We start from the raw sequence: 20,259 nt of genomic DNA, 5'->3' as shown, positions 1-20,259 counted from the left end.
AAGAGGGGCAGGAACTTAAATACACAGTGAAGATGATTACAAAATGACAGGCAGCTGTGAGGGAGGTGATCAGTGTCCATGGATACAGATTGGTGGCGGAAAACTCAGACTAGGGAACACACGTGGCAAAACAAAACAAACTGAAAGTCAAACAGATGCCTAATGGTGACAGGGACCCTAGAAGCTTTTCAAACACACAATGTATAGAAAGAACGAACATTCAGGGGAGGAGGCGATTCCATCCTCCTTTAATGAATACCAGATTTTTATCTTAAACACAAAAGGAAAAATGTGCAGACATGGCAGTTTTGCTGCTTAGAATAAAGATTGTATGTTCTGTTCTATTGTATGCTGAAAAGGAGAAATATATTTCTAACAACAGCTAAACTGGTTTCTTGCTCTTCATTGTACATGTCTCTATCGTGTTCATGTTCTTCTTCCTCATCTAAACAGTTTGTTCAGTTGTACCCTACCGTATAACTGGTGAACAGAAGATGTGATCACTGATGTGGTGTATATTACGATATTCACATTTTTTGAGTTTCACCAGTAATATAAGTTAAGTACTGAAAAAAAAAAACTGTTTTACCCATATCAACAGCAACCTGTTTTAAAAGATATTTTAGAAAGGCATGGTCTCTTTTGAGCCTTTGCCAGTGATGCTTGATTTCTTTCAAGACAGCGTACTCTTCTGTCACTTGTTTCAAGAGCTTTACTTGGTCAATAACCAAGTGATAACCTGTATATGTCACAGTGTCTGGTTTATGTTCCCTGGTATCCACTAGAGGTCCTCTTTCCCCATGGTGTCATTCACCGCTCATCACTGTTCATTGCACTCAGCTGTTCCCCATCATGATTGTCTTGTTCTGTGTATAAATACCCTGCCTGTTTAGTGTTTGTTACGGAGTCCTTGTTTTTCATCACCCCACTTCTGAATACTGTCTTCTTGCCCGTTTGTATTGTTCTTGTTTATTTTGGATTGCAACTTTGGTTTTGACCCCTGCCTGGACTGGATGTATGATTACGGATTTCCCCAATAAATTCTTACTTACTATTGGATCTCTCTGTTTCCCGTGTGTGGATCGTGACAGTATAATGTAAAATTGTCAACATCAAATGATGTACTAGCCTACATATTACAGCATTGTTTCAATACAAGACATACCAATGGCCAAGCGCACCTTTCTGTCTTTGGGCACCGGATGTTCCTTCCTCACCGAAACAAAGGATTCATTCGATTAGCTTGTGTTGATATAAGGACTGGTCTTCCTTCTCTGCTGTAAAACAAAAAAAGTCTCTACTTACTCTATGTGCAATTACTATTGTTCTTAAAACATAGAAATGAAGACAGTTATAAATAAGTTATTTTACCATACGATTCAGGAGAGAGCATTTGATGAGTAAATACTGATTGAAATATTGTAGGATCTTTACCTGGGAAGAGCTGATCACGGCAAGATTCACTGAGACTCACTAGTAGCTCTTGTGAGGGTCAGCTCTTAAAAGAGCTGTTGAGTTTGATGTTGTAGAGATCTTAAAAAAGGACTAAGTAATCCTGCAAGACAGAAAGGAAGGTAATTTTATTATATTACAAGAAAGTAGAAAGTGTAGGGTCTGGACCAATCAGACACACACTAATTATTCATATTCACTATATTTAATGAATATAAAGGTCTATGAAACTCTCCCCCAAAACTAACCTCACAAATGAAGTTACTTTGTCAGCCGGGTGTCCGGTTACAGAACACTTTAAGACTGATAACAGACTTTACGACCTCAAAGGAATGTGGCCACATGCGCCACATGCTTAAGAGAGAGAGACCATCTTTAATTAAATAAACTTTGCGGTGTTACTCTGATCTATGAAGGAACATGCCTCACAGAAACTGTGATGATTTACTATTAGGTATAACAACATGGTATGTTTGATTGGGGTGTATGTGGTTGAACAACCACCCAACGGTCAATATAACCTCACCTGTATCATGCTTCCTAGCAAATTAATCCTCATTTAATGACACACACTTTGATGTACATCACCTTCTCTTAGAATGCAATGTGAATTTGTTATGTCTATTTGAGCTTGAATGAACAGTCTAAGCATGCTGGGGACAAAGACCATAAATCAACTAAGAGCCGCTTCCCCTCTCGGACATGTCACCTTACTCATAGGTCCATTCAAACCTTAGGGGTTGGTTCTTTCTCAGGGTATATCAGAGGCAGGCAACAGTGACCGCCCTCTCTTAGTTTTTTCATCCAGCCGCAACACTGTTCTGGTGAGACTGGGGAGCCCCCTCCCCCTCCACGGGGGCCCCAGGGCCCAGCAGGCCTCGATTCCAACCAGATCCGGCCTCATGGAAAAGAGAGAAGACTCTCTCACAAAGAACCAAGGACAATCTCAGGAGTTTTGGAACAAAGACTCCAACCAACAAAGACTCCAACCAACAACGACTCCAATCACCCATCCTTCCGACTTCCTCACTTCTCCTGGGTGCTCGGCGTGGCCTCAACAGAGTCCCAGGCCTTCACCAAACCAGTCATGCGTTCCTGGAGAAAGAGAACGCTCAACCAACTTCCACTTGACACTGCCGGAACCATCAACGACTCCAATTTTCAACAACTTCAAGAATTTTTCCCATTACAAATGCAAGTATTCAATTCAATGAAATGTGAAAATGAAATTCTGATGGTTCTTCTCATAGACCCTCTTCCGGTTTCCAATTTCATCCTATCACTAACCTATTTATGTATTCATGTGTGTATGTTGTTTAGTTTATTTATATTCATATAAATATCTATATTTAGTTAATAAAACTTGTACATAATATGTATTTGGTTCTGTTTTGTTTGAAATACAAGTCACTTTACGATCACGGTTTTTGCTACTGGCTCAAAGTACTGTACAGGCGAAGAAATAATTATTCTTCGGTGGCTATGGAAGATACCCTTTATTAGAATAAATTAATAATCAAAATAGTTCGTTGGAAGAACTGATTAATTGATTGGAATATTAATTCAGCCACATCAAGTTAATCCAATTAACTGACCCAAATATTTATAATTAATAATAACAAGATATTATTGATTATTAATATTTCCAAAAAGCTGAGTTCCTTACAAAAGTTTCTAAATAACAGTAGGATTTATTTCTGTATAGAGTGTTCTATAATTAAATGTTAAATGCATTTATGTAATAAGTTTACTGATATGTGGGCATGATTAAAAGTATGTCATTAATAGCAAGCAAAAATAACACGATTTACATGCAAAAGGTACAGTTATCAGCAGTGTAACTGATCTGATCATGACAAAATAATCGAGTATCTGATGTCGTGTGAAAAGTCAGATTAGCTTTTCCACTCTTGCAAACAGACAGAGGTAGGTCATGAGGTGTGGAGAGACATCATGTATCATTGGAACATGAACAGACAGGGTCCAATTTGTAATAATTTTAAATAATACAATGCAATTAATATAAACTTTCTGACAGTGTGTGGGGCATCTGCAACTGATTTGCAAATATTGCGATAAATATGTACAGGAATTGAGGCAGTAGCCAATGACAGCACTAGGAGTAAAAGCTGCTGGATTATGTACGAGTATACAAATATGTATGAGCATCGTATGAATTTGAGAACTTGTTAAATCTTGTGAATTATTAAGACTTAGAGACTATGTTTGTACTGATTGGGCTATGGGTTTGTAAGAAAAGTTTTAAGAAACAACAAATGATTGATAAAATGTTTGATTACAGGTTAAAACCAACATGTATACCATTGTGAATATTTGCCTTTGTAGCTTTTTGTCTCCCGTTTACTTCTCCTCAAACAATAATGAGCTGACTGAGTCCGAAAGGCCCTTTTGGTATTTTCAGCTGAAAAAAGAGAAAATTAAATATAATTATGTATAATATATAGGATTATTTAAAGGAAAAATTACAGATTTACCTTACAATTTTTGGATTTTAAATTATTAGGCATTAAAAGCATGGTAAGTGTTGTGGTTACTATGCATTTACAACAAATATTACTATAAAACTACCAATGAGGTAAAAGCATGGTAAGTTTTGTGGTTATTGTGCATTTACAACAAATGACACATTAAAACTGCAAATACTGTGGTAAATACTATAACTAATACTATAACTAATAAGCTCAACTGCTCACTTAGAATTTTATACGAATCAATTAACTGTTTTAACTATCCTGTTAGAAAAAGAATTGTTTCTCAACTTCTATTGCCAATTTTGGATTATGCTGACATTGTGTACCAAAACACTACTGCTTCCTGCCTTCAGTCTCTTAATATAGTTTACAACAGACTGTGTAGATTTATACTTCACTGCCCCTACAGAACACACCATTTTGAAATGTATCATCAACTGTCCTGGCTGACCCCACCAGGTAGAAGGCGTTTTCATTGGTTACAATTTATTTTTAAATGTATTTATATGGATTACCCTGCTTATTTAAAACAGTATTTAATTCCGTTTAGGTCATCTTATAACTTCCGTCATAATAACCAAATTTATTTTTTCATTCCTCAGATTAATAAAGAAATAGGAAGATATGCATTTCAATATAAAGCACCGTACGAATGGAATAACCTTCCAATTTCAATTCGCTCTTTAACTTCTTTTTCAATATTTAAGAATCACCTAGCTCAACATCTTCTGAATATATAATTGCTTTGGAAATTTTTTTTTTTTTTTACTGGTGTCATTGTAACCTATTTTTGGCATGGCACATACATTTTTGTTTATTTGTGTCTAGATGTGTGTTTAGGTACATATTACATGTGTTTACTTTATTTAGGGATGAGTGTGTCACCTTTAGAGAGTCTTGGATGAGTGAATGTCTTGTTTGTATTGGTTTTAGTTATATATTTCTGTACTTACCATTATTGTAAAGTATGTTGTTTTTTTCTTATTGTGTATTTGTTTTTTGTTTTGTTTTTATGTTTTATTTGACAGCTGTTGTAAGGTCAGTTTTGTATCTAGATTTGAGGACCCCCTCGAAAACGAGATGGTCCATCTCAAGGGGTTATTCCTCCTCAATAAAATAAATGTCAGGAGGCACTTCCGGTGTTGTGCCGAATTTTGACCCCCTGCCAAATTATTACCCCCCTCGTTGAAGTCAGTACCTGATTGCCTAATCCTAACCCCACCCCTAATCCTAACCCCTCCCCCACAACTAATCCTAAACCTACCAATGCTAGGGGGGTAGTAATTTGGCAGGGGGCAAAATTCGGCACAACACCGGCACCGAATGGAGTGAACGTGTTTTTTTATAGCTCTCCACAAGTCTGTCGTATTGTCAGATAAAATATCTTGTAGCCGCTTAAATATCACAAGTTATTAATTCCGAACATCCTGAACAATGCCGACAAAGCATAAGAAAACTGAAAAATCGAATACCGAGGAGCCAGGAGGCACAGATAAAGTTCACGAGTCGTCGCCGGCAAAGGCTAATCAAGCTAACGTTAGCATTGAAGCAACAGTGCCGACGAACACAGACATTATGGAAGCAATAGCGAAACTGAGCAGCACCTTTGACATTAAGTTCGATCTCCTTTCATCTACTTTATCCGAGGTGAAAGTATCAATTGCTAGTATTTCCACCAGAGTAGCAACTGAAGAGGCAGCAAAAGTTCACGAGGCCCGCATCGAATCACTGGAGAAATCATGTGCACACCTGGAGACCGAATGTGAAAAGCTTAAAAAAAAGTCCTGTGACTTAGAATCAAGATCTTGACGACAAAACGTTAGAATTATCGGCATAAAGGAAGGCGTTGAAAATGGCAAACCTACTGAGTTTGTGAATAATCTTCTGGCTCAGGTGTTGGGTGAGGAGAACTTTGACCGACCAATTCAGATTGACAGGGCACACCGCTCGCCACAACCCATAAGAGAAGGCCGCTCCCGGGCATTCATTGTACGACTTCATCATTATCAAGTGAAAGAACGCATTCTGCGCCTGGCAAGATCAAAACCTCTGCAATACGATGGAAAAGCGATGCACATCTTTCCAGATCTCGCCGCTGAGATCTTGAAACAGAGACAGAAGTTTGACAACATACGAAAGAAATGCAGGCAGCATGAAGTGAGATGCGGATTACATTTCCCGTCTAAGTTCATCGTGACCGTGAGGGATAAAAAAACAAAATTTTTTGATTCATCCGAGTCGGCCGAAATATATCTACGTTTGACAGCGGAGTCAGAAGAGACTTGTGCTTAAATAATTCCATTTGATATATTGAAAAGACTACAAGGTATCGTTTTTGTTGTATTTGGTAAGATGAGTGGTGGGCTATATTAACGGAAGAATGCCAGGTGGCATCGAGGGTGAGTTGACAGATGCAAATGTTATTTTCTCAGGGGAGGGCATCCATAATGTTCCTGTGGGAATGGGATGCAGCAGTGGGTGGGGGGTGGGTTGGGAGGGGGGATCTGCTTTAATTCACAAGGTTCGTAATGTTCAATTTCATGGGAAGGTTACATGTTTTATGTTGGAAGGTTTAATGCACAGTTTTTATTTAAGGTGTTCAGGCAAAACACGTTTTATTTTATATATTGAGTAACGGAGTGAGAACTCGCGGTGGCGGGACACTGAATTTATTAAGTTGGAATGTGCGTGGAATTAATAGTCCAGTTAAAAGAGGAAAGGTTTATGCGCATCTTAAGAAATTGGATGCGGAGATAGTTTTTCTTCAAGAAACGCATATCAAAAGCACAGCGAAGTTTAGCATTAAGGCTCCATGGATGTCTCAGGTCTACCAGTCAAATTTCTCTACTAAAACTAGAGGAGTAGCAATTATCATTAAGAAATCGGTCCCCTTTATACATAAGCAAACAATTAGGGATAGGAATGGCAGGTACTTAGTTGTGTGTGGGGAGATAAATTCAGTAGCCATCACCTTAGTGAATGTGTATGGTCCTAACTTCGATGATCCTTCATTTTTTGAAAATGTCTTTAAAATCATTCCGGACTTTATGCATTCACGAGTCATCATAGCAGGTGATTACAATTGCGTGTTAAATGCTAGGTTAGACACGCATCCCCGCCGAACCACAACAAATAAATCGGCTGGTGTACTAACTAAGCAATTACATGCAAAAGTTAAATCTAATTGATTGCTGAAGAGCATTGCATCCCACGGATCATGACTTTTCATTCTACTCCTCAGTCTATAAAACATACTCAAAAATTGACTTTTTTCTAAAGTCAGTTCTTTTTTCTTTTTTCTGTGTAGTTTCAACTCAATATCATAATAGATTATAATCAGACCATGCCCCTGTTTATTTTCATTTAAGAATACAATTTAGTAGAGGAAACTATGCCTGGAAATTTGATAATATGTTATTAAATGATGTCAAATTTTGTGAATATATTTCTAACAAGTTTACATTATTTTTAGAAAACAATGATAAAGGAGATGTATCTGACTCGGTCCTGTGGGAGGCAATGAAGGCAGTTATCAGAGGTGATATTATAGCATATCAAACTGCGAAGAATAGACAGAATAGAGCCAAATTGAATAATATTGACACACAAATAACAAATTTTGAGATGGAATACAGATCAACCAGTTAAAGGAGTCATAATGTGCAATTTTCACTTTTCCATGAGAATCAATGTATGTTATGATTGACTAACGATTATACATTGGCCGGGATGCCGATATTCAAAAGTGAAGCGTTTGTTTACCCCAGGGTTCTTAAACTAGCCAACGTGCACGCGCACTCAAATACGAGATTTCAATTTCTCCCCCGACTTGACGCCAAGACGGGGCAGGATATACCATCAGTGGACACCGCAGAGGAGGCCCGCCCTGCCCCTCTCCCCATCATATTCTAGCCACATCTTTCCACTTTGTTTTACACTACAGTAACGTTAGTTACGGTACAGGAGTCCATGCTCAGTGCCTAAAACCATTTGCTAAATGTAATTCTGAAAACAATATACCACAAAACATTATTAGCCAAACTCATGTGAAACATGCATTCTGAAAAATAGCTTTCAGTTAGTGGGGCTTCTGTAAGAATGTATCTGGCAATGGTGTATTTTTTTCTTTTTGAATTGGTTGTGATTACAATTTCAATAGCAATAAGTATTGTCACATTAATTGAGCTATTGGAGTTAATGGAGTATTTTGTCTAAAACAAACATTGAAACAAACTGAAACAAACATTTTTGGCATATCACTCATAATTTTTTGGAATTTGTAATTGTTTTTTTTTTCAGTGTAGAAAAAAATAGGTTACAATGCTTGTATGCAAACGAATGACAAGATGATTTTGATATATCTGTCAAATTACAAACACTGCTGTGAGTGGACAAGAGGGAGATTATGACATTGACACTTTGATGCATAATATCCACTGCAGTGTCCACCTATCTAAAGGCTGTTTTAGAGTATATGCATGAGTCAGGATGGTATTTTAGCAAATGAGCCACTTCACTGGACATTAGTAATTTAGTTATTACTAATTACTATTTTTTTATATAATAGATAAGGATAGATATATTTAAAAAACAGTCAAGAATTAATAAACATAAAGAAAAACATAACGTTACATGTCTGCAGATGAAAATTATTAAATATCTAAAAAACCACAACGTCAAAAAAGGCAAAAACAACACATTATAGCAAACGTTAATCTCTATAACCACTGTAAGCTGAAAATAAAGTAGACTACATCTCCGTTAATGTAATCTACATTAAATTAAAGCTAAACTTATGTGGGAGAAAATAGCAAAAAAACGTTTTAGCTCGTTACTGATGTTAATGTATGTCTCAGTCAAAAAAATTGTCTTTACCATTCAGAGACATGTTGATGTAGACGTCCTTCAATTGACTGTTGTTCCTCTTCCGTTTCCAGCTCTGGTTCAGAGTCTGGATCAAACATATACGGTTGAATCCCGTAGGTCGCGGCCAGGTCGGGTTCATTAACAACTTGCGCCATGATCTCTTTTTGGAATGATATGCTGAAGTTACCTGCGGTGTCAAGCCCCCTCCTTCCTGCCACCAATCAACGCGCCCCTCATTTGCATTATTAAAATGACCGTCCACGACAGCCAAAACCTCGCATCAGATCTCGCGAGACAATAATGCATTCAGAAATAAGGGTCAAACGAGCTCTGTGTTTATTTTTTTCCAATTTTTCTTTTTTAGAAGGGCATGAAATGACTATAATAGAGCGTGGGTATCAAAGTTAATACTACATTATGACTCCTTTAAGAAAATAGTTGCGCTGCGAAGCGAATATAACTCGATTCTTTCTAAGAATATTTCAAGACAACTCATGTATATTAGGCAAAGGCAGTTTGAAATAGGTGATAAACCCCAAAAACTACTTGCACGCCAATTAAAGCATTCTCAGGCAACTCGTGCAATACATAAAATAAAGTTGGATAATGGGAAGATAATTGTTGATCCTAAGGAAATTAATTGTTGCTTTGCTGATTTCTATAGGGAAGTCTATGAATCAAAATGTGAAACAAGCTCGGAAGTAATAGAAGATTTTTTATCTGATTTGGACCTTCCCATTCTTAGCACTGAAGCAAAACAATTTTTAGACAAAGAAATCACACTGGAAGAAATAAATGAAGTAATATAACCTAATAATAAATCGGCCAGACCTGATGGCTTTAGTGCTGAATTCTTTAAAAAATTCAGGAATAATCTTGTACCTATAATCCAAAGATTGATTAAAAATGCAACAACACAATGTAAATTTCCGCCAACAATGTACCAAGGGAGTATAGTATTAATTCCAAAACCAGGACGGGATAAACAGCAGATGTCTTCCTATCGACCGATTTCTCTTATTCCCATTGAATCTAAGATTATAAGCAAAATTCTTGCAAATAGGCTGAAAAAATACATTTGTTCAATAATTCATCAGGACCAGACTGGTTTTATGCCCAATAGGCATATATATTTTAATTTGATTTAATTTAACATCTTAACATAGCGCCTATAATGATCAAGGGCAGACCCCAACATCTTTCGCTGTATGCGGACGATATTATATTGTACATTTCTAACCCTGAAATGTCTATTCCACCATTACTTGAGCTTATTGAAAAATTTGGCAGTCTTTCCGGATTCACGATAAATTGGGAAAAAGGTGAATTAATGCCAGTCTCTGACGATCTAGATCAAATTTTTTAGCCAGTACCAAATTTAAAATTGCAAACAACTCCTTTAAATATTTGGGTATGTTGATCACTAAAAACCCTGAAACGTTTTTGAAATTGAATTGGAAAAAGAAAATTGATCAGCCTAAAGATAATATAATTTTTTGGAAGACACTCCCCATGTCCATGGTAGGCAGGATAAACGCTATAAAAATCGTCGTACTTCCAAGATTTTTGTAGGATGTATTTCAATGTATTCCTTTCTTTATACCCCTTTATTATTTTAAACAGCTAGAATCTATTATAACCAGCTTCATATGGGCAAACAAGTCTGATAGGATTAACAAGAAACATCTAAATAAACTTAAGGATCAAGGAGGGTTTGGGCTTCCCAATTTTAAATATTATTATTGGGCAGCTAATATATGTACTTTAGCATGGTGGAGGAAATCCGGATTGGTGGAGTTAGGTGACAAGCCAGAATGGTTAGCAATTGAAGAAGCTTGTTGTAATAAGACTTCATTAACGGCTCTGCTTAATAGTCCCATTAAAATTGACGTCAAGAGTATGGCCAGAAAACATAGTTATCTCTAATTTAATTAAAGTGTGGAAACAAATTAAGGTATATTTGAAAATTCCAGATATATATCTGGACACTCCAATTTGTAATAATCATGCTTTTCCTCCGGGGTTACATGATAAGCTCTTCTTACAATGGAAACACATGGGTTATAGTAACAATTCAGGATCTCTATAGAGAAGGTACATTTAGCTCTTTTGAACAGCTAAAACAAAACTATGCTCTTGTTTCTGCACATTTCTTCCGTCATTTGAAAGTTAGAGACTTTGTTAGAAAGTACATTCCAAACTTTGAAGTTTTGAATTTGAATCCCACCTTAGAGAGAATCGTTAATGTACATCCTGGTATGAATGGCAGTGTGTCTAACTTTTACAAATTACTGCTAGAAAATGTGGACAGTAACACAGAGAAAATAAAACATGACTGGGAGGAGGAAATTGGTTTTAACATTCATGAAAACGTGTGGGATGCATGCTTGAGAAACATACATACATGTTCTTTGAATGCTAGACACAATTTGATTCAGTTCAAGGTAAATCATAGGCTTCATTATTCTAAGTCAAAACTTCATAAAATATATCCCACGATTTCTCCACTATGTAATAAGTGTAAATTGTCAGAAGGCACACTGTTTCATTCTTTATGGTCATGTAGTAAAATTCAGCCATTTTGGGAATGTATATTTAAATTTATTTCTGAAGCACATTCTATTTAGTTGGAGCCTGGGCCATGCACTGGACTTTTAGGAGCAGAGAATGCTTTATGTAATAAATATCAGGCACAGGCCATTTCGCTGTGTATGATGTTGGCAAAAAGACTGATTTTACAAATGTGGAAAGCAGAGTCTGTCCCCACTTTTGAGATGTGGGCTAGGGAACTGGGAAATATGTTGTACTTGGAAGAACTGAGATTTATATTAAAAGACAAAAGATCCATTTTCATTAAGATTTGGGAACCAATAAGAAAATTCTTACAGATGGACTGAACAAGCTTTGTATGTTATTTTAATTTCTGTTATAGCCATTCACTTGGATAAAAGACTGTATATGTTTATTCTTTGCCCATTTACAAAATGTTTTTGTTTGTAGAGCACTTGAAGACACCTTCTACAATCATTGCAATATTGTGGGGGGAGGGATGTTCTAATTTAAAAAGCTGTAAGTATACCTAGCTTAATGTAACATGTACAATGGTACTGCTTAGAAAGTTTTTTTAGTCATACTCTTGTATAGTTACTGATTTGGTGACATTGTGCATGTGAGTTGTCTTCATGAAAATGAAAATAAAGGGATTAAAAAAATAAAAAATAAATGTCAAACAAAAATAAAAAAATGTCAAACAAAAGCATGGCAAGTGTTGTACTTACTGCGCTTCTACTACAAATATCACTTTGGAACTAATTACTACTTTGAACCTGATATGAATATATATTTCATATATGATTAACTGATTGAAGGTCTAGGCCTAAGTTATAGCACGTCACGTGACAGACAGTGTTTAATCAGGTTAGTTTAGTAATGTGTTTCGAATTAGAAACCAATGAAACTCAAAGCCTCCGTGGAGATGACAGATATAATGCAGTGACTGAACATGAGAGGGGTAATCTGATTAATATCGACAAACAGAAAAGACATTAAAGCAAACATTATTTGGACAGCGTATTTACGACTACTTACCAACATCTGGCGCACGTGACCTGATGCCAAACATCGCGATGTGTTCGGAATGAGACTTCTTCAACGATATTTCCTACTGATGCAATTCACGTCTGTTATTGCCGCCACAGGTTTCCCATTGAAAGCAATGGAGTTCCTAATGCGCCATAGAGCGACGCCAAGGGGCGCCTTCGGCGTCTGCCCTGTGACGCCCGGGCGCTTGACCATGCTTCGGTTGTAGATGCCTTGGGAGTGAGAAGGGGTTGGAAATGCTTAAAGTCCCCCTGTAGTCAATTTTATCTCATCTTTGATCACCAAAATTACATATTTAAATGTTTTTTTGCTCGAAAAAAATTCTTCATGCCTTAAAATAGCTTAAATGTAACTCTACACCCTTGCCTCATTTAGTATACGCGGTTCTATGAATATGCAAATTAGCATCGCCTCCACTCACACCAGCTCAGAGATCCACTCGTTGATGATCACACCTTGACATGATTGGTTGCAAGGTAGTTTGTGACATAAGAAACATCAGCGATTTCAAACCTCGTTTTTGAGAACGTCTTTGGTTCACTGCAGAATTAAGGAGAAAATACTCAGCAATGGTGTTTGCACATGGTTTGTCTTAACGCATATTAAAAACACCACATAGACATATAAACAAATGGCCTACATTATTTTAAAAACATCTAGTCAGTGACAGAGTGCAAGCATATTCTTCTAAAATAATTCTGTATTTTAAGCTTCATAATCATGAATATTTTTATTGTATTAATACCACATTTTGCACTTTAATCAACATTCAATTTTTTGTTAACCTTTTGCCATATGTCTTGGAGCATCGCAATAATATCATATCGGAAGTTCAGTATCGTGTGATATATATCGAATCGTGACACGAGGGTATCATTAAACCCCTATTTTTTGATTTTGGTTTTCCTTTCCATTGATGCTTTACACTCCAGTCCAGTTGGTGAAAAAAGTGAAAAAGCCACAGTCACAGTCATGTCAAGTGCAAAATGGGTTAAGACATACTTTTTTGGGCATTAAATAAAGGCACAAATACCAGTAAATTGACTACTGCAAATCTTCTGAAAGGGAATCTCTTACAAATGCATATCCAATAAGTTCATAATAAAAAAAAATAACTGTCCAAGCCTTTTCATCGCTAATTTTTTACTGCGCATCTTTAAATATCCTGACAGTAGCTTTTTTATGCCAAAAAAGGGTTTGTGCTGATGCAAGTTGTTAGTAAATCTGGCCCTTTGTGCCCACATACCTGTGATGAACCAATGAATCTGCTGGCTGAGGAATTATACAGTGAGGGGAAACAGATTTGAATGGGGTGCGCCTGTGACTATAATGTGATAACCTGGATACTTAGAAGATCAGTCGGGGGGGGTCAATAAAACTGAAGTCAAAACCTATCTGACCTATGTGTCCTTTATTCTGATCATCTAAGACGCTCCAGAGCAGTTCCCGGTGAGCAATACTGATTTTCGTCTTGGCGAGTTTAACCAGAAGGTTCCATTTGGCCTGGGTCACCACAGGCTCCCCACCTTCACCCCGGGGCTCCTGAAGCAAAGAAAACGCCCGACACATCTTATATCTTCTGGCCTTCACCAGCTGCCGCACTTCCTCCTAGAAAACATGAAAGAAATCAAGTCAGTGTTCCACTAACGCTAGAAAGATAGATAGAAGTATTTTTATTGGACTGAACAATAATATTCGAGAGGATCTATTATGCTCTTTTACAAAGTCTTGATTTTGTTTTTGGGGTCTACTAGAATAAATATTCATGTTTGAATGTTTAAATAACAATTTATTTTTCACATATTTCACAGTAGTGCAGCACCTCTCTTCCCAGTCTGTCAGTAACTCTCTGTTTAGTTCCATTCTAGTATAAAGCCCCTCCTTCCAAAAAGTTCAATGTGCTCTGATTGGTCGGTTGGACCAGTGTGCTGTGATTGGGTAACCACTTCGAGCTTGTTTGAGAAATACCACGCCCCTTTCCATAACAGTGTTAGATCTGTGATGGGAAAAAACAGCATCTCTTGGGCATGGCGACAACACACTACTAAACCAGTCCTTGCCCCCTTTAATTTGTGTATGCATTGGGTAGGAATTACTTAAATGAGGAATATTGTAACGTGTATGTTCCCGGTAGAAAACTCAAGACTACAATCGAGCCAGTGTTTACTGATATAGAGAATAACTATAATAATAATAACCCCTTCAAGTGGACTTTGAGCTTAGTAACTTTGCAGATCTTCTTCATGCAAACAGCAACGTTACACAATAAAGAAAGTTGAAAATGTAAAAAAGCATAATCAGTGGTATTTAATTAAAAAATTAACTGATCAATAATATCAATTTTAATATGATTTAATTATGATATTTAAATTATTTAATTTTAATAAAATACATACAGGCAATTCAAGATTATTTTATTCTAAGATACATAACTCTCTTTCAAATGTGAGAAATAAAAAATGTGCATGTTGACGGAAATGTTTTTGAATACCTTCTGGTACTTTTTGTAGTTATTGTAAACGACAGCCAGAAAGAAGGACATGAAGGTATAGATGTTGATAACAATATATAAAATTAAGAAAACGGTGACGAAAACACTGTAGTTGTATGCCGGCATCCTACAAAGAAAACATAAAGACATCAAATATTACAGAAGCATTTGTGTTGTGTACAACTTATGTAAACTATATTTCAATGGACATGTTGTGGCAAAAATTCTGTTAAACATCATCACTGCGTGAGAGACACTAAGAGTCAAATTAATAAAAGGAAAGTATTTATTCTTGCAAGTATAGGTTCAGTCTAGTACACAGAAGTTATGCTGTGCAAGAAAGTGACACACCACAGGAAGATATGAGACAGCCTTTATACTGTTTTCAAGGTTCCTCCTCACCCGCTGTACCTTTCACCCACCCAGATAAGGTCCTTACTGCTGTTCAGTTTCTACTTAAAGACACAAACTGCTACTGAAATAAGCTGGCCAAAACTGACCGTCCCTAAGGTCAGAGGTCCTGTCCCATATGTTCCTGAAACGTCACACACAAGCACGTACACACATATACTTTTATACATTGAATAGGTTCTTTCTCTTATGATACCTGTTTGGGATCAATGACTATTGAAATTTCTACTACAATTCCCCCCTTTCTATCATTCAGATTACCCAATCATAATAATAAAAATGATAGAACAAATTTTAAGTCATATCATCACACTTATACTCTTCATCTCTGGTTACCATTACACATCTTGAAACCCACATGGCATTTCAACAGGCTAAGAAATACAAAGAAATAAAAGTAGAATAAAATCCCTCATTTCGACCCCTCTCCTTGTACGTCATCACATAGCGGATAACCACAGCTTTTAACCTTCTGTTCATATCAAAAACATTCATAGAAAGAAAGAAAAAGAAAAGAAAACCATACAATTTAACACATGTCACAGTAGCTCCCACTACTTGTATCATATATTGAACAGACTCCCAGCTTTAACCAATCTCTGTACTGAGCTGCAGACACACATTATAATGCATGGTAAACATAACAATATTGATAATCCTATCGCTGAAATTGGTAGTACAGTTTTGCAACCAGTACCCCCCAAAGATTAACCAATCTTATCCATTTACCATCAATCCACACCCTGTTCCATATATCCCCTCCATTTTCCTAACCATAATTTCCAAACTTTTAATTCGATTCAGCCAATGGTTTTACTTAGTAAGCTCTATTTAACACCATATTTAATAAAATCTATCCAGAAAAGGTTTTATATTTTTTATCCATTCTTTTAACCAATCTAGTTGTTCAAAATAACTCAAATATTTCCATTACGGACCATCTTTTAGCTTATTACCATACAGATTTTTTCTATGATCGGCCTTTCTTACCCTTAATGGAAAGTCTAATCATCAAGTTTCTTCAATAATAATCCCTATAATTTACCTGAAATATTTTCTAATGCATCCTTAACCCATCAAATCATTTGATCTAAGCCCTATTTTGATTCAATCAAATAAAATCATCAAAATCATCACAAACAGATTATTTTGCTAAACTCAAACCATTAGTTGGTGCATCTTCCTACAGGTGTGTTGGTCATCTTGTTCGCCCCATGGACATCACGTCTTCACCAGGGTGACTCTTTGCGAGTCGTTGCCGTAGTCTTTCCCTCGTCGGTGAGGGAGGCTGTTACTAGCACGAGCCTTTGACCCCTCACTTTGTGCTCTATATGATGGTTGAGGCCTGTCGGTGTCTAAGGTGAGAGGCTTTGACCCAGGTGTCCCACTCTCCAACCATTTTCTGATCATTACCAGATTTGCTCCTTAGATCACGATGCACCCCTACTGGAGTGAACCATCTCCTGCTTTGACCTGTGAATGGAGACCTTAAGGTTTTGTTAGTGGCCGCTTGTCTGGCTGGTCGTCCCTTTTGGTGTGACCTGTGGAATTTTCACCATTTGTTCACCTTGCTGATGATATGCATAAAGAATTTCAAGTTTATTCTCAACACTTGTCCAATTCAACTCTGTTTCTTCTCATTTTACAAATCATCTTATCACTAAATAATTTCTTCCTCACTTAATAGCACTCAGAGTCCTTTTCCTCTGAAAAACATTCAATCCACTTTGCTCATGTCAACAACACAATATTTATACATTTGGAACAGAATCAGTTCTGTTTGCTGCAATCCATCCTGACATTCTGTAAAAGGAAAATTTTAAGTTATGCGCTGCACAGGTGTGGCCCTGTTTCTTTCTGCCACATTAATAACCCAGGCCAGGATAGTTAGTCAAATTCATCCATAGCCATTATTTTATTGGGCACATTCTGCCCTGTATCAAAAGTCTGCATGCTCTGTAAAGAAAAACAAATGTCAAGGTTATTTTCAGACAGTAAGGTACACATAGTTTCCTTTGTCTACTGTGCTGCCGCGGCCTTCGCTGCCGCATCTGCCCTGGCGTTTCCTGCTGAAACAGTCCTGCAAATACACTTACAGACAGCAATTTTGTTAGGGAGAAGAATGGCTTCTTGCCAGGCTTTTACCCAGTCAAGCTCAGTGTCTTCCCAACATATATTGTCCCCTAGTAAACCATATTTTGGCCATATTTGGCAATTGTTACCATCCCCCTTTTCATGCAATGATTCAACTCTTGCATCAATCTAACATAATGGTGTTTGGATAAAGTTTGCCATTGTAACCCGGGGAAAAAATGGGTAATATAATAAATCAGACCTGAGTCAGAGGGTTGTTAAATTTGTTTATTTTCATATTGTTCATTTTTTCAGTTCTGTAAAAAGAAATTTACATTGTTACCTTTATTTTACATGTAAGATGTTTACTTTATTTTATAAATTGAAAGTTACATATGCTCATTGGCTGTGTTGTGCGATTGCCGAAGGGGAGAGGAATGACGTCAGACAAGGAAGAGAACAGTGTACAGAGAGCACGAGGAGTAGAGACCGTAATATGTGAATAACATATTTATCTGGTAACATCTGGTAGATTAGGGTGACTAATCCTGATAAACTATCGGTTGATATCTCAACGATGAACAGTGCTTTGACGAAGAGCTCAATTCAGTTTGTTTAAGGACAGTTGGAAGTTTGACGCGAGCTGCTGACGGCTAGTGAGTGATCGGCGGTGACGAGGGACTGCCTGTTTGTTGACTAAACAGACGGAGCTACAGTCTGGGACATTCGATTGCATCGCCATCGAGAGAGTCGCACCGGGACCGAGACAACACGAGTGATCGGCGGGGACGGTGCTGTTGCGCAACACACATGTGGTGAGCTCATTGATTTGATTTGATTTTGCTCCACGGAGTGAAGCAGCCACGGGTTTTAGGCTACAACGAACCCGAGCGTCGATTCAGGCCTGCAACGAGAACTGTGGTATTTTTGGTTTGGGGATATTTTTGCCGGCTAGTTTAGGAATTACACTGTCAATCATCTTTTGATTGTTTGCCAATTCATATTTTTGTGTTATCATTTTATTTTATATTCAGTAAAAAGCTTGGTCATTTGTTTCAATTGTTGTTGCTATTGTTATTTCATTTTCATTTCCATTTCATCATTGTGGGTTCATTTGAGAGCAACAGCACTGATTAATCATTTGCCCTTATTAAAATAATATTAGAATTTGAAGAATTCAAATTAAAAGTAAATTAACAAATTAGAATTAAAAGAACACAGGTTAGCTTTCCCCCATAAACAACTGTTGGGGGCGCTACATAAAATGGAGGCACCGCTGGGATAAGGGCTTTTGGTCAGCTGCTTCAAGTGTTGTGCGTGGCAATAGCAACAGTAAAATGGCTGACAGATCAGAGTTAGTAGCTGAGCTGAAAGGATGGTGTCGTGGTGAGGGTCTAGACGAAGCTCACTCGCTTATGGTGATGGTTCCTGAGCATGTTGAAATTGCTCAGATTGAGGATACACTGCATACAGTGAAATGTCTAGGCCGCGTTCGTGTACGAGGAAGGACATTTAGTGTTAAACATAACATGATAATGGCTTTGTGTGAGTGTAAAGAACAGTTGAAAGCTGAAAATGTCCCACAGGAGATTTCGCCCATGGATGGTGGAGAGGCTTGGCCTCTTGTTATAATTGGTGAAGCCCCTGCCGCTGCTGATGAGTTCAGTCGCAAACTGTTGAGTTTGTTACAAGCAGAAGGAAAGACAGTTGAAGATCTTCGTGATTTTTTTCCATGTTCTGAACCGACTACCAGCACTACGGATGTTCTGCAGGTAGTAGGTAATTTGTTGGAAAAGACTACAAAGCCGTCGCTTGACACGGGTAGCTATCGCCGTCTTCGTCTCTTTTCTGGTGTGTTGCCAACGCCATGTGGAGAAGAGCAGTTTGATAACTGGTTAGAGCAAGCTCAGTTGATGGTTGAGGAAAGTGAATGTGCAGACAAAGAGAAAAGACGCAGACTAATGGAGAGTATTAAAGGGCCAGCTCTCGAAATAGTCAAGTCTGCAAGAGTCACTGATCCTGAGGTAAGTGCGGCAAAGTGCTTAGAAGCCCTTGAAAATGCTTTTGGTACTGCAGAGTCTGGCGAAGACTTATATTTTGCGTTTCGCATGATGCGACAGCAGCCAACTGAGAAATTGTCTGAGTTCCTGCGGCGGTTGGAACAGGCGTTAGTTAAAGTTGTGCAGCAAGGAGGTATTTCCGTCACCTACATGGACAGAGCCAGGCTAGAGCAAGTGCTGAGAGGAGCTACTGCTTCTGACCTTATGCTGGTAAATCTTCGTTTGAGAGAGAGAAGAGATAAACCACCTACTTTCCTCCAATTGCTGAAGGAGATAAGGTCTGAGGAGGAATATGAGGCTTCAAGGAAAAAGGTTAATCTCTCTGTACAGTGTGTTCAAGCTAAACAGGAAGTAGATGTGAAACAAGCTGAGATTCAGAGTCTAAAGGCTGAGGTGAAAGAGCTTAAGACTATGGTTGCCTCGGTGGTAAGAAAACCCATATATGAAGTACAGGAGTGTGTCGAAAAAAAAGCCTGAAACGAGCACACATGGTCCGACCCCTCTGGATGCTGAACTGATAGCCCTGAAGAAACAAGTGAAAAGGTTACAACAGAAAGTTAGCAACAAAGAGATTGAACCTGATGTCACAGTTTCAAAAGTTGAAGTGTCATCCAAGAGACGACAACCACAAAACCCCTCAGAGGAGCAGTTCTGCTATCGGTGTGGGGAAAATGGCCATTTTGCCAGTAGGTGTCCAAACCCAGAAAACCCGAGCAAAGTGATTACCAGATTGATTCACTCTTTGAAAATCAGTAGGAGTCAGCAGCAGACAGGTGGTGATGCCAATGCAAAAGTTGACTACTCCGTGAAGAGG

At 37.7% G+C, this 20,259-nt stretch overlaps 1 protein-coding gene and 1 pseudogene across 1 annotated transcript; one reads left to right on the top strand and one right to left on the bottom strand.

Moving 5' to 3' along the window:
- The window catches only part of LOC143711402 (two pore calcium channel protein 1-like), a 47,054-nt pseudogene extending 32,027 nt beyond the window's left edge, over positions 1 to 15,027 (bottom strand).
- A 3,893-nt stretch (positions 15,028 to 18,920) lies between these two features.
- LOC143711401 (paraneoplastic antigen Ma1 homolog) lies at positions 18,921 to 19,922 on the top strand. The gene has a single exon (XM_077202848.1). It carries the CDS (start codon positions 18,921 to 18,923, stop codon positions 19,920 to 19,922), a length of 1,002 nt encoding a protein of 333 aa, XP_077058963.1.
- Positions 19,923 to 20,259: the final 337 nt, after the last annotated feature.

The sequence above is a fragment of the Siphateles boraxobius genome, unplaced genomic scaffold (assembly GCF_051911475.1).
Source record: "Siphateles boraxobius isolate OS27281-9 unplaced genomic scaffold, OSU_SipBor_1 5, whole genome shotgun sequence".
Taxonomy (NCBI): Eukaryota; Metazoa; Chordata; class Actinopteri; order Cypriniformes; family Leuciscidae; genus Siphateles; species Siphateles boraxobius.
The sequence above is the reverse complement of the archived record's forward strand: the minus strand, read 5'-3'. Positions and strand labels throughout refer to the sequence as shown.

Excerpts from the sequence above, each read along its gene's own strand:
- LOC143711401 (XM_077202848.1), top strand. The coding sequence starts at position 18,921 with ATGGCTTTGTGTGAGTGTAAAGAACAGTTGAAAGCTGAAAATGTCCCA.